This window comes from Pristiophorus japonicus, chromosome 4, assembly GCF_044704955.1.
Source record: "Pristiophorus japonicus isolate sPriJap1 chromosome 4, sPriJap1.hap1, whole genome shotgun sequence".
Taxonomy (NCBI): Eukaryota; Metazoa; Chordata; class Chondrichthyes; family Pristiophoridae; genus Pristiophorus; species Pristiophorus japonicus.
Genome location: NC_091980.1, coordinates 29,463,177 through 29,478,146, shown reverse-complemented (window position 1 = coordinate 29,478,146; position 14,970 = coordinate 29,463,177). Strand labels below are relative to the sequence as shown.

The window sequence follows — 14,970 nt, the reverse complement described above, 5'->3', positions numbered from 1 at the left end:
ACCACAGAAACCAGAACAAAATTAGAAGTGTGTTTTGGTTTCCCCAGATGGCTCATTGAGTTTAGAGCCAGTGAGGAGCTAAAGCCTGCAAACCAGGAAGGTGGCAGGTTCTAATCCTCAGTCTAAACTGAGTTGGCTGATCTCAGATCTCGGGGGGGGGGGGGGAGCAGCGGGAGAGGAGTTACTACTTCCTTGACCAATTCTTGGGTAGGGGAGGGAAAAATTGGCGGGGGCTCCTGCGTGGCCAATGAACTCCCCTGCTGAAAGAATACATGTGTGGATGGCTTATTGTGACATCCCCATGATAAAATGGCCAACCAACAACACTTTGCACTTATATAGCGCCTTTAATGCAGTAAAACGTCCCAAGGCGCTTCACAGGAGCGTAATCACCCAAAGATTGATGCCAAGCCAAAGGAGAGGTGACCAAATGCTTGGTGAAAGGTTTGGGGAGGGAATTCCAGAGCTTAGAGCCTAGACGGCTGAAGACTGATGGCAACAGTGGGTTGAAGGAAGTCAAGGGTGCACAACAGGCCAGGATTGGAGGAGCACAGAGACCTTGGAGGATTATAGGGCTGGAAGAGGAGAGACAGGGAGGGGCAAAGTCATGGAGGGATTTGAAAACAAGCATGAGAATTTTAAATTCAAGGTTTTGGTGGACCAGGAGCCAATGTAGGTCTAGGAGCACGGGGGTGATGGGTGAATGGGACTTGGTGCGTGTTAGGATACGAGCAGCAGAGTCTGGGATGAACTGAAGCTTATGGAGGGTGGAAGAAGGGAATCTGTCCAGGAGAGCACTGGAATAGTTGACTCTGGAGGTAACAAAAGCATGGATGAGGGTTTCAGCAGCAGACGGGCTGAGACTGGGGCGAAGACGGGCGATATTACAGAGGTGGAAATAGGCGGTTTTAGTGATGAATAGGAGGTGGGAAACTCAGCTCAGGGTTAAATAGGACACCGAGGTTCTGAACAGTCTGGTTCAGCCTAAGACAATAACCAGGGAGGGGTTGGAATCGGTCCCTAGAGAACGGAGTTTGTAGCAAGGGCTGAAGACAATTGCTTCAGTCTTCCTTATGTTTAAAAGGGGCGAAAAGTGGCAAAAGGAAAGACATGATGTTATAAAGGAACTAATGCAGGAAACTAGAATGAGGCAACAGACATATTAAGGGTGTGGTTAGACTGCCACATTTGTATCACTTTGAAGTGATTACTGATATTCGTTCCTGGCCTGAATCTGGAAGGATCAATGTGAAACTCCCTAAAGAAGGCAGTCTCTCGGGTTTGACACTACATAGAGGATAACAGGTCAGTATAGAAAATAGAAACATAGAAAATAGGTGCAGGAGTAGGCCATTCAGCCCTTCCAACCTGCACCGCCATTCAATGAGTTGATGGCTGAACATGAAACTTCAGTACCCCCTTCCTGCTTTCTCGCCATACCCCTTGATCCCCCGAGTAGTAAGGACTTCATCTAACTCCCTTTTGAATATATTTAGTGAATTGGCCTCAACTACTTTCTGTGGTAGAGAATTCCACAGGTTCACCACTCTCTGGGTGAAGAAGTTTCTCCTCATCTCGGTCCTAAATGGCTTACCCCTTATTCTTAGACTGTGACCCCTGGTTCTGGACTTCCCCAACATTGGGAACATTCTTCCTGCATCTAACCTGTCTAAACCCGTCAGAATTTTAAACGTTTCTATGAGGTCCCCTCTCATTCTTCTGAACTCCAGTGAATACAAGACTCCAGTGTATGCTCCAGAAGTAATTCCTAGTATGAGGTGCTTTGAGGCAGTGATGTTACAAACTGATAAGACACTATATAAATTCAAGTCTTTTTTGGCAAATTTACATTAACTCAGCTCATAAAGGTTTTACTACTGGCTACTGTGGTCTCTGTCTCTGCCAGTGCTGTGGTTAATTAGAATCCAGTACAGCTGACTCCACAAAGCTTTATAATAAGATAGAGCCCTTGTTGTGTACACACGCTACTAGACTATCAGACTACTGAAAATCAGCATCTCAATTCTCTGTACACACACACACACAAAACAATTCTACCAGGTATACTATTTTCTGTCCTGGTGGCATGTTTTTTTAGGATAAGGTTCCACACTGAGATCCCTCCAGTAGCTCGCGTTAGTCATCATTCTCGATCCTGAGCCTCAACAGTATTGGCTGTGTGATCGCTAGGGTTTATCAATGAACTGTAGCAGCTTACAGCATAAACTTATAGCATTCAGCCTATCATGTCTGTTGCCAGCTTTTTCTCAGAGTAATCCCATTATCCTACTCTCTCTATCTGACAGGGTAGATGCCGAGAGGTTGTTTCCTCTTTTCCCCTGGCTGGAGTGTCGAGAACTAAGGGTCACAGTCTCAGGATAAGGGGCGGGGGGAGGCCATTTAAGACTGCGATGAGGAGGAATTTCTACACTCAGAGGGTTGTGAATCTTTGGAATTCTCTGCCCCAGAGGGCTGTGGATGCTGAGTGTCTGAATATGCTCACGGCTGAGATAGATAGGTTTTTGGAGTCTAGGGGAATCAAGGGATATGGAGATCAGACGGGAAAGTGGAGTTGAGGTTGATGATTAGCCATGATCTCATTGAATGGCGGAGCAGGCTTGATGGGACGTCGGGCCTACTCCTGCTCCTATTTCTCGCGCTGCGCGACAGGCCTTAGTATGGGGGGGAAAAAAATTCCAAAAAATATTCCAAAAATATTTACAAGACCTTTAACTATCCAATCGCTGCAAAAAAATGTAAAAATAAAAACTTTAACTTAAGTATGAAAACCTGCAAAAAAGTTATCATTGCTGGCAGGGCTGCACAGATAGATTTGACCTGTCAGTATTCTGGGCGCGGTGTACGCAATCCGCGTCGTTGCACGCCTCCCCGGCAGTACTTGGAAGCGCCGCCGGAAATGGTACTCGAGGATCCTGCCCGGGATTTACGATGGGGTTTTTGCTGCGGAGGGTCAAATCGTAACGAAAACCCGGTCGCAAACTTCTCGAAAATCTAGCCCGTTGCATGCAATAGACCCAGTGACATTATTTTGAAGAAGAGAAGGGGAATCCTGGCCAATATTTATCCCTCAACCAACATCATTAAAACAGAGGATCTGGTCATTATCACATTGCTGTCTGTGGGACCTTGCTGTGCGCAAATTGGCTGCCGTATTTCCTACATTACAACAGTGACTACACTCCAAAAGTACTTTATTGGTTGTAAAGCACTTTGGCACGTCCTAATTGTGAAAGGCGTTAAAAGTGAAAGTCTTTCTTTTTCCCTCAACCAGGGACACTAAAGCCAATTGTAGTGTCCCTGCCTCTGGTGATCAGCTACCTCAGAGTTTGGTGATTGAGCAGGAAGGTGCTAGGCTCAATGCAGCTCAGTGACTCATGGAATGCACTCATTGAGCCATTAAAGGGATGGCCAACTTTTTTTTTTTTAAAAGGGCTCTTATGGTTATCTCACCACTGCACTGTTAGGAGTTGGACACACCCGTTAAACCTTCAGAATTGCGCCACTTCACCTGCTCCCACTCCCCAACCAGCCACCTGGTGACATTTTTAAAGAGACGGGGTTTATTTTGTAAAGCTAAATAGAAGTTGCCGTCTGGTGTTCATAGAATCATAGACTAGTACAGCACAGAAGGAGGCCATTCAGCCCAGCGAGTCTGTGCCGGCTCTTTCGAAGAGCAATCCAATTAGTCCCACTCCCCTGCTCTTCCCCCATATCCCTGCAATTTTTAATCCAATTCCCCTCTGAAGGCTATTATTGAATCTGTATCCACCATAGTGGGCAGTGCTTTCCAAATCTTAACCACTCATTGCGTAATAAATCTCTGGTTCTATTGCCAATCACCTTAAATCTGTGCCCTCTGGTTAGCGACCCTTCAGCCATTGCAAAGAGTTTATCTTTATTTATTCTATCTAAACCCGTCATAATTTTAGAACACTGGTACTTTGTAGCTGAACTTGTTGTGGCTTCACACGTGTATACAAATGGACTAGAAAATATTGCTCTGCTCGTCCATCATCATCATAGGCGGTCCCTCGAACGAGGGTGACTTGCTTCCACATGGGTTCTCATATGATTCAATGAAGGATCCGATATTCGAGTCCTGAGCTCCAATTGAAGGGGTGGAAGATGCCTGTGCGTGGATTTTTTTAATGTGTGGTGACCATTGCACATCAGCCACCACACGGGCTTGACAGAGCTAGGCCTTTATCCAGTGGCAGGGGTTAACCAGGACGACTGGAGACCTGCTTTGCTGCACGGACCTAGTGCGCACACATATCGCAGTGTGGGCTGGTCCATGCTGCCCCAGGGCCCTGATCACGTTACTCCACGATCACTCGCTGCTCCTTTGCCCCGACCTCACCGCTCCTGCTGGACCTGCCCACGCTCCAATCACCGACCTGGACCTTGGTGACTTCCAATCCAGTCACCTTCTTCAGTGCCATCGCCCTCTTGCACCAGCTCGCACTGCTCCCTGAAGTGGTATGTCGCCACGCTGATTCCAGGGCCGCGCACCTTTTATAGCCCCGACCTAGTTCTATCAATATCCCCTCCCCCAGTGCATTACCCCAGAGGCTGTTATGTAGCTGTGAGCCATGGCAATAAGTGCCTGTAGGTAACTCAATCAGAATGTGGCATGCTAACTAAGCCTGGTGCATAGGTGATCATTTTCCAACAGTCTATCGACTCTGGATCAGTTCCCATGGACTGGAGGGTAGCTAATGTAACACCACTTTTTTAAAAAGGAGGGAGAGAGAAAACAGGTAATTGTAGACTGGTTAGCTTGACATCAGTAGTGGGGAAAATGTTGGAATCGATCATGAAGGACGAAATAGCAGCGCATTTGGAAAGCGGTGACAGGATCGGATCAAGTCAGCATGGATTTATGAAGGGGAAATCATGCTTGACGAATCTTCTGGAATTTTTTGAGGAAGTAACTAGCAGAGTGGACAAGGGAGAACCAGTGGATGTGGTGTATTTGGACTTTCAGAAGGCTTTTGACAAGGTCCTGCACAAGAGATTGGTGTGCAAAATCAAAGCACATGGTATTGGGGGTAATATACTGACGTGGATAGGGAACTGGTTGGCAGACAGGAAGCAGAGAGTCAGGATAAACGGGTCCTTTTAAGAACGGCAGGCAGTGACTAGTGGAGTGCCGCAGGGCTCAGTGCTGGGACTCCACCTCTTTACAATATACATTAACGATTTGGATGAAGGAATAGAGTGTAATATCTCCAAGTTTGCAGATGACACTAAACTGGGTGGCGGTGTGAGCTGTGACGGGAATGCTAAGAGGCTGCAGGGTGACTTGGACAGGTTGAGTGAGTGGACAAATACATGGTAGATGCAGTATAATGTGGATAAATGTGAGGTTATCCATTTTGGGGGCAAAAACACGAAGGCAGAATATTATCTGAATGGCGGCAGACTAGGAAAAGGGGAGGTGCAACGAGACCTGGGTGTCATGGTTCATCAGTCACTGAAAGTGGGCACACAGGTACAGCAGACGGTAAAGGCGGCAAATGGTATGTTGGCCTTCATAGCTAGGGGATTTGAATATAGAGGCAGGGAGGTCTTACTGCAGTTGTACAGGATCTTGGTGAGGCCTCACCTGGAATATTGAGTTCAGTTTTGGTCTCCTAATCTTGCTATTGAGGGAGTGCAGCGAAGGTTCACCAGACTGATTCCAGGGATGGCTGGGCTGTCATATGAGGAGAGACTGGATCAACTGGACCTTTATTCACTGGAGTTTAGAAGGATGAGAGGGAATCTCATAGAAACATATAAGATTCTGACGGGACTGACAGGTTAGATGCGGGATGAATGTTCCCGATGTTGGGGAAGTCCAGAACCAGGGGACACAGTCTTAGGATAAGGGGTAGACCATTTAGGGCTGAGATGAGGAGAAACTTCTTCACTCAGAGAATTGCTAACCTGTGGAATTCCCTACCGCAGAGTGTTGTTGATGCCAGTTCACTGGATATATTCAAGCGGGAGTTAGATATGGCTCTTACAGTTAAGGGGATCAAGGGGTATGGAGAGAAAGCAGGAAAGGGGTACTGAAGGAATGATCAGCCATGATCTTATTGAATGGTGGTGCAGGCTCGAAGGGCCGAATAGCCTACTCCTGCACCTATTTTTCTATGTTTCTATGTTTCTGACCCAGTCCCACGCTGACGTCCACGCACACAGACGTCCAGCTCAGATCCCTAGACTTCGATCAGGAGAGGGGAAAACTCTGGCTGATTGACCATTCCCAAATCCAGGGCTGCCAAAGCCAATTGAAGTAGGCCCACCCCTGCCCCAGCTGGGATCTGTTAATGTCGCACAGACGGGAGCGTGAACCGACATTCAGTAAATTAAACTAAAAACGCTATCATTTTAAGCCGTTTTATTTGGGCACAATGTTGGATGGCAGCCCAGACAACATTTCTAAAATCGGAACTGAGAGCACTTTAAGGTGATTAAGCCGCTCAATCCTCCTATAACTGGTGAGATACTGTGTGTGTTTGTCTCAGTGAAACACATTCGAGCACGGTATGTTCTTTTCAGGTCTGACCCGGACGGAGAGCAGCCCAGCACTTATAACTCGCTCCAGACATGTCCTAACATGTAGTCCACCTTCATATAGTCCAGCCATTGTAGGAGCACCCAGCTGTGGGCTGTTATCTTGGTCATTTATCAATGTATACTCTTAGTACTTCCTGTCGCTATAGAGAAACAATGTGGTTTGTATTCAGTCTCAAGAGATTTTGTAAACTCCACCAGAAAACATTTCCTCTGCCCACCTTGAGCTCGGAACGCAGCTCTCGTTCACGGCAGATCATGACTAGATTGTACCAATTATCATCATCATCATCATCATAGGCAGTCCATCAAAATCAAGGAAGACTTGCTTCCACTCTAAAAGTGAATTCTTAAGTGACTGAACAGTCCAATATGGGAATTACAGTCTGTCACAGGTGGGACAGACAGTCGTCAAAGGAAAGGGTGGATGGGACTGGTTTGCCGCACGCTCCTTCCGCTGCCTGGCGCTTGCTTTCTGCATGCTCTCGGCGATGAGACTCGAGGTGCTCAGCGCCCTCCTGGATGCATTTCCTCCACTTAGGCCAGGGACATCCAGGTGTCGATGGGGATACTGTATTTTATCAAGAAGGCTTTGAGGGTGCCCTTGAAACATTTCCTCTGCCCACCTTGAGCTCGCTTGCCATGTAGGTGTTCTGAGTAGAGCACTTGCTTTGGGTCAGGCATGAACAATGGGCCCGCTCAGCAGAGTGGTCGAGTGTGGTCAGTGCTTCGATGCTGGGGATGTTGACCTGATCAAGGACGCTAACGTTGGTGCGTCTGTCCTCCCAGGGGATTTGCAGGATCTTGCAGAGACATCGTTGGTGGCATTTCTCCAGCGATTTGAGGTGCCTACTGTAAATGGTACACGCCTCTGAGCCATACAGGAGGGTGGGTATCACTACAGCCCTGTAGACCATGAGCTTGGTGGCAGATTTGAGAGCCTGATCTTCGAACACTCTTTTCCTCAGGCTGCGCTGGCACACTGGAGGCAGTGTTGAATCTCGTCGTCAATATCTGCCCTTGCTGATAATAGGCTCTCGAGGTATGGAAAGTGGTCCAGGGCCGTGCCGTGGATCTTGATGACTGGGGGGGCAGTGCTGTGTGGTGGGGTCAGGTTGGTGGAGGACCTTTGTCTTACAGATGTTTAGTGTAAGGTCCATGCTCTCATATGCCTCAGTGAAGATGTTGACTATGACTTGGAGTTCAGTCTCTGAATGTGCGCAGACGCAAGCATCGTCCGTGTACTGTAGTTAGACGACAGAGGTTGGGACGGTCTTGGATCTCATCTGGAGATGACGTAGGTTGAATAGGTTCCCACCGGTTCTGTAGTTTAGTTCCACTCCAGCGGGGAGCATATTGAGTGTGAGGTGGAGCATTGCAGCGAGGAAGATTGAGAAGAGGGTGATCCAATCAAAATGCAGATCTCTAGCAATTGCCATATGGCAGCTGCATAAAGAGGCCCGTGGTATTAGAGAAAAGGTCCTCCCATAGCTATGGGATTCATGAGGACCCAGGAATTTGCTGCAATGGCGATATTGGTGACTAATACCGTAAGTTAAACTCCCCAGTCCCCAATAGTGAATACACGGCACAATTTGCTGGAAAAATGATTAGAATATGCCGCAGCCCACATAACTGTGGAGCGGGAGCAGTGTGACCAATGTCTGATGCATATTTAACGTACTGTGCCAGCTGTGCCTCAGTTGTTAGCACTCTCAACTCTGAGTCAGAAGATTGTGGGTTCAAATTCTACTCCAAAAACCTGAGCTCAAAAAATCTAGGCGAGCACCCCAGTGCAGTGCTGAGGGAGTGCTGCACTATCAGAGGTGCTGTCTTTTGGATGAGACGTTGAACCGAGGCCTCGTCTGCTCTCTCAGGTGGATGTAAAAGATCCCATGGCACTATTTCGAAGAAGAGCAGGGGAGTTATCCCCGGTGTCCTGGTCAATATTTATCCCTCGATCAACAGATTATCTGGCCATTATTGCATTGCTGTTTGTGGGAGCTTGCTGTGCGCAAATTAGCTGCCACGTTTCCTACATTACAACGGTGACTACACTTCAAAAAGTACTTCATTGGCTGTGAAGCGTTTTGGGATGTCCGGTGGTCATGAAAGGTGCTATATAAATGCAAGTCTTTCTTTCTTACTGATCGTAAAAACAGGTTATTTAACGTTTCCTTAACGGTAAACGAGCTAAACAATGTGTGCAGGTTTCTCGTTCCCATATTTTAAAAATTGTTTAGTTTAAATGGAGTTTATTTCTTATTTTATAAAAAGAAAGACTTGCATTGATACAGCTCCCTTGACGACCTCAGAACGTCCCAAAGCATTTTAACAATGAAAGTACTTTATGTTGTGTAGTCACTGTTGTAACATAGGAAACATAGCAGCCAATTTGCACACAGCAAGGTCACATCAATGATCAGATAATCTGTTTTAGTGATGCTGGTTGAGGGGTATATATATTGGCCAGGACACCAGGAATAACTCCCCTGCTCTTGTAATTAATTCTCGTTGTTTATAATCAGAATTGCGTGAAAAGGATTTTCTGGTTGTGTGCTGGCAAGACCAACATTTATTGCCCAGCCTTAATTGCCCTTGAGAAGGTGGTGGTCTTGAACCGCTGCAGTCCGTGTGGTGAAGGTACTCCCACACAGTGCTGTTAGGGAGGGAATTCCAGCATTTTGACCCAGTGACGATGAAGGAACAGCAGCAATATATATCCAAGTTGGGATGGTGTGTGACACACAGGGGAACTTGAAAGTAATGGTGTTCCCCTACAGCTGCTGCCCTTGCGCTCCTAGGTGGTGGGGGGTCATGGGTTTGGGAGGTCCTGGTGAGTTATAGCAGTGCATCCTGTCGAGAATACACGCTGCAGCCATGGTGCACTGCTGGTGGAGGGAGTGGATATTTAAGCTAGTGGAAAAGTCAACCACATTTCCCATCCCTGACCCCCGACACACACTAGAAAGTATGTGTGTGCTTGTGCGTGTGCGTGTTGATCCTTCATTGAAACATCTGAACTCTTGTGAAAGCAAGTCATCCTCATTTGAGAAACCGCCAATGATGATAATGAGGTATGCTTGTGCTTGTGTGTGTGTGTCAGGTGACGACAGGATCGGACTTGACTGTGATGCCTTTTACCGGTGAGAAGCTTGTCAATACTCGTAGTCTAGGCTTGTATAGAGAAGCTATCAGAGCTTATGGGAACAGTAGCATAGTGGTTACGTTCCTGGACTAGTAATCCAGAGGCCTGAACTAATAATCTGGAGACGCGAGTTCAAATCCCACCAAGGTAATACAAATCTTTCGGATCATCATAAAAATCCAACTGGTTCACTAATGTCCTTCCGGGAAGGAAATCGGCCGTCCTTACCTGGCCTGGCCTATGTGACTCGAGACTCTTAACTGCCCTCTGAAATGGTCTAGCAAGCCACTCAGTTGTAACAAACCGCTACAAGAAACAATAATAATAAAATCGCAGACTGTGGCGGTTCACCACCACCAACTTCCCAAGGGCAATAAATGCTGGCCTTACTGCCATGCCCATGTCCCAGGAACGAATAAAAAAAAAGGGGGGGGGGAAGAAAACTGGGGATGAAAACAAACCTAGAAAGTATATAAATAAACTTGTGACGTGGACTTCTAATCCCTTGTGTCTTTGCATCAGATATTTTTGTTTCCTAAACTGGCATTCATTGAAGTGTATGGCTTGTTACATGCCTGTTGATTTATTGCAGAAAAGAAGAGCCACATGAGCACTGAGCTGGAGGCAACATGGATGCTGGAACTGTGACAAGTTTATCGAACTTGTCCAATTCCTTAAATGACTTTCTGGCGAGCTACAAAGACCCAAAGCTCTTGTACTGTGAAAATGGAGGGTATTTTATTCGAATTCTGCCCGACGGACAAGTGGAGGGGACGAGGGATCGCAGCGACATATACAGTGAGAATTCTTTCTGGTCATCGTGTGTACTGCATTGTTTCAGTATGTGTGTGTTTGGACTTGTGTTGCTTGGCAACTGCTTTGAGATATCCCAAGTTCAATTCAGTAAGGACTCTTAGCAGCTCGAAGAACAAGGATTCCAGCAAAGTTGTAGAGGGGTGCGGGGGGAGAAAACATCTTAACAGTGATGCCATGTTGGTTTCCAGCATAAACATTTGAACTACTATTTTTTTTTAAGTTAAACTTTACAGCAGGGTGAAACAAAGTTCTCAGTGTCACTGACTGTTACTGCTCTTTACCTTCGAAAAAATGTGCATTCATCAAGTCCACAGGGGATAAAGGTTTAAGTTCAAACAGTTTGATATTTTTTCTCTCTTTTCCTCTCGCAAGGCCACACCCTTCCAGTACTGCTCCCAAGTAGGAATTATTCATCTGTGAGTCTCGGTGGGCTATTTGAGCACCACCAATCCTAATCCTGTCTTCATGTGTCCGCACGTTTATTTTGGAACACTGGGGCCCCGCTATTTAAAGGGAGGATACAGGGGAAAACGGCCAAAGAATCCGGGGAAGTCTGGGCACATGGAGGTCTTGTCGATCTTCACGGCAGGGCCTCACTAACATCTTGTAGCTCCGTCTCCCACCCAGCAGCTGGCCGTCAGGAGGAAACATTAGCAGCAGGAGGTCGGAGACTTGGAGACAATTCCCAGCATCCAGGTGGGAGGGTGGGGGAGGCCAGTGATCAGGGGTTTGGTGAGAGACTGCTATGTAGGGCTAGAGTGTTTGGGAGGGGGGGGGGGGGGCGGGGGAAAGAGAGACTGGCGATGGCAGATGATGGGGGGGGGGGGGGAATAGAGAGACTGGCGATGTGGGGTGGGAGGCTGCCGATCGGGGTTGGGGTGGGAACGACTGGCAATGGAGGTTTGGGGGAGACCAAAGGCTTCCTTGAGGGGACTGGGGGGTGGGGTGGGGAGTACCTCAGCTCCTCCTGGCCCACAGGGAGTGCTGAAACAGCCACTTCCCTTGGAGAGCTTGCAGCTCCTACCTCTGTTCACTGCCGTAAAGTTTCAAATTGGACTCCCAGTTGCACTGTGGGAGCCCATTTTAAATATGTTAATTAAGCGTCTCACCTCTCTACGGCAGGACACTCAGATCTCCCGGTATCCAGCGGGCTGGGGTCCCGTACCACGCATTTCACTTTTAAACCCTCCCCCCCACCGCCCATCGTGGGGGTTAATATCGAGGCCTCGATGTCGATCAGGAGTGCAGAGTAATTTTTTCTCTTCCTAGCCCTACGATACTGAGGCCAATTATAGTACCCATACTGCTGCCCCCACGGAGTTCACCGAACGTGGAACGAGCCCGCGACCTCAGTCTGTACAGTTTAGTATCGTGTGGTTCATTTTTCATCAGGAGAAAAGGGATAAAAGATCTCAGATGGGAGTCTCCAATGTTGCCAAACGAACGAGGAAAGTGTTGGGATGAGATGATACCATAACTGGGACATTTCATGATGAGGACAACTAGATGAACCCATGGTGGGGTGCCGTGAGGGATTGGGTAATGTTCTGTTTTAGAATATTTTAGAATTCCCCCTAGACCTGGTGTAAATGTAGCCTAGTCCGAGGGAATGAAGATCACTTGCTCACTTTCGCCCTCCTCTGTTCCTCATTTGTCTTCGCTTTCTGTCTCAAAGAACCATAGAATGGTTACAGCACAGAAGGAGGCCAGTCAAGCCTATGCTGGCTCTCTGCACGAGCACTTCAGCTAGTCCCACTCCCCCATCCTTTCCTCATAGCCCTGCAATTTTTTTTCCTTCAGTCACTTATCCAATTCCCTTATGAAAGCCACAATTGAGTCTGCCTCCACCACCCTTTCAGGCAGTGAATTCCAGTTCCTAACCACTCGCTGCATAAAAAAAAGATTTTCCTCAGGTCCCCTTTGGTTCTTCTGCCAATCACCTTTGATTGAGAGAGTCTCTGTCTGTCTCTCATACACACACACACATATATATTATATATATATATATATATATATATATATATAATATAGATTATAAGGTGCAGGTGTGTTAGAGCGTTATTCCTTCACGTCAGAGATTAGGTTAATTTTTTGCTTTTTAAGTAAGTTGTAAGTTGCTTTGTAAATCATATAATCTTGTCTCCAAGACAGATCTACTGTTATCTTACTCTACGCTGCAGCATTGTTGCCAGGAATTCTTGTATGCTTTTGTCACATTTGTTAAACGAGAAAGAAATAAAACAGAACTGGGTGGAAACACAACATTCGTCTCACCACCGGTCTGAAACAAAAAAGGAAACAGCCAGAAAGGATCAAAGCAGCCACATCAAGTGCACTGATCTCCTTAAGCTGGAGGACAAATCCTCATGGTTTAATCTAAACAAGCAGTTCAGCACTGAACTCAAAAAGACCACCAGACTCCGTGGCGTGGTTCGCCGTGAGTTAAGATGAGGCTGCCGAGCAGCTCCGCGCTTTGCCCCACCAACGTGCTGTGTCACCGAGCACAACGGCAGGTCGGCGCCCGTGGAACATTTCCCATGTGGGATCTTCCCTCATCACAGATCTCCGGGAGCACGTTTCAGGATGTCGTAACCCCTCGGGTTGTTTTAGTATCTTGAGCTTTTCTCATGTCGTCATGAATATAATCCATCCTTCTTCTTCAGTTCAGCTCCAGCTGCAGGCTGAGAGTAGAGGAGTGGTGACGATTCAAGGGATTGAAGCTGGCCGCTACCTCGCAATGAGCGAAATGGGACAGCTACATGCCTCGGTAAGCAGAGACCTTCCTATTTCATCGGATTTTCATCATTGAATGTATATTGCACCATGCAACAACAAAAACAATTTTTATTTATATAGCACTTTTAACGTAGTAAAACGTCCCAAGGTGAATCACAGGAGTGTTATAAAGACAAAACAAATAAATTTGACACCGAGCCACATAAGAAGAAATTACGGCAGATGACCAGAAGCTTAAGGAGAGTCTTAAAGGAGGAAAGGGAGGTAGAGAGGCGGAGAGGTTTAGGGAGGGAGTTCCAGAGTTTAGAGCCTAGGCAGCTGAAGGCACGGCCATGATAATCGTAGATGTAGATTTAGATACATCTAGATTTAGGATGATATTGTTGCTCAGCTAGATAATCCTGATCAAAGCCTTTCTCCATAGATTTTCAATTTGGATTTTTTTTTCCCCTTTCCTGTCTTGAAGGACATGCTGGAGTATGAATCTGCAGCTGTCGCCATTCCCTGCTACCTCACCCAAATGGTCATTCTGCATGTCTTAGTCTATACAGTGAGTGTTGCAGGCTATTCGGTTCAGAGAGAGTGACATGATGCACTTTGGAAGAAACATCGTATAATCTAAATGGTACTATTTTGTGGGAGGGTGCAAGAGCAGAGGGACCTGGGTATGTATATTCACAAATCCCTGAAGGAGGCAGGGCATGTCGATAAGGCAGTTAAGAAAGCTTGTGGGATTCTTGGCTTTGCAAATCATTGGCTAGGCCTCAGCCAGGGTATGTGTACAATTCTGGGCACCATACTTTAGAAAGGATGTCAAGGCCTTGGAGAGGGAACAGAGGCGGTTTGCCAGGATGATACCAGGCATGAGGGACTTCAGTTATGTGCAGTTGGGTTTGTCCTCCTCAGAGCAGATTGTTAAGGGGAGGCCCGACTGGTCAGGCTTAAATTTAAAATGGTGGTTAATTCTGAGGCACACAACCTCATTATAATATTTAAATTACCAGGGGTTATGAGGGGTTTTGTTAGAGCAAGGAGGGAGAAGCTGTTTCCTTTGGCAAATGGGTCGGTAACCAGAGTTCATAGATTTAAAATAACTGGCAAAAGAACTAGACGGGAAATAAGGAGAAATTATTTCACACAGAGGGTTGTTGTGATCTGGAACGTACTACCTGAAAGAGTGGTGTAATCAGATTCCATAGGAACTTTCAAAAGGCAATTGGACATGTATTTGAAGCGGATTAATTTGCAGGAAAAAGCTGGGGTGTGGGACTAAATTGGACAGCTCTTTTAAAAGAGCCGGCACAGGCATGATGGGCCGACTGGCCTCCTTCTGTGCTTTAAGATTCTATTATTCTATTCGTCTGTAGCAGAAAGAGAAAATGCTGGTAACGCTCAGCAGGTCTGGCATCACTTGCGGAGAGAACAGACAAGTTAACGTTTTGGTTGTGGGTCTTTCTTCAAAACAATCTGCGCATGACCTCACTAGAGGGGAATTATAACCCCAAAAATGAGTTGTCTGTAGGTCCCAAAGTCTGAAACACGCCCCCAACCCAACCACTTCCGGTTTTAATGGAGCCGGAATGGGCAGCGGGCAACAAAGCCGCTCACAGGAAGCAGGTCGGTAATTTAAATATTATAATGAGGGTCTGTGCCTCAGAATTAACCACCATTTTAAATTTAAGCCT

The 14,970-nt window shown here is 46.8% G+C and overlaps 1 protein-coding gene across 2 annotated transcripts in view; it reads left to right on the top strand.

Annotated features, from left to right (window-relative positions):
- LOC139262856 (fibroblast growth factor 1-like) overlaps positions 1-14,970 on the top strand; it is a 70,586-nt gene that overhangs the window by 38,476 nt on the left and 17,140 nt on the right. For both annotated transcript variants that reach the window (XM_070878065.1, XM_070878064.1), the window contains exons 2-3: positions 10,326-10,531; positions 13,213-13,316. In XM_070878065.1, coding sequence (XP_070734166.1) covers positions 10,363-10,531; positions 13,213-13,316 — 273 coding nt within the window. In that variant the 5' untranslated portion in view covers positions 10,326-10,362. The remainder of the gene's footprint in view (positions 1-10,325; positions 10,532-13,212; positions 13,317-14,970) is intronic.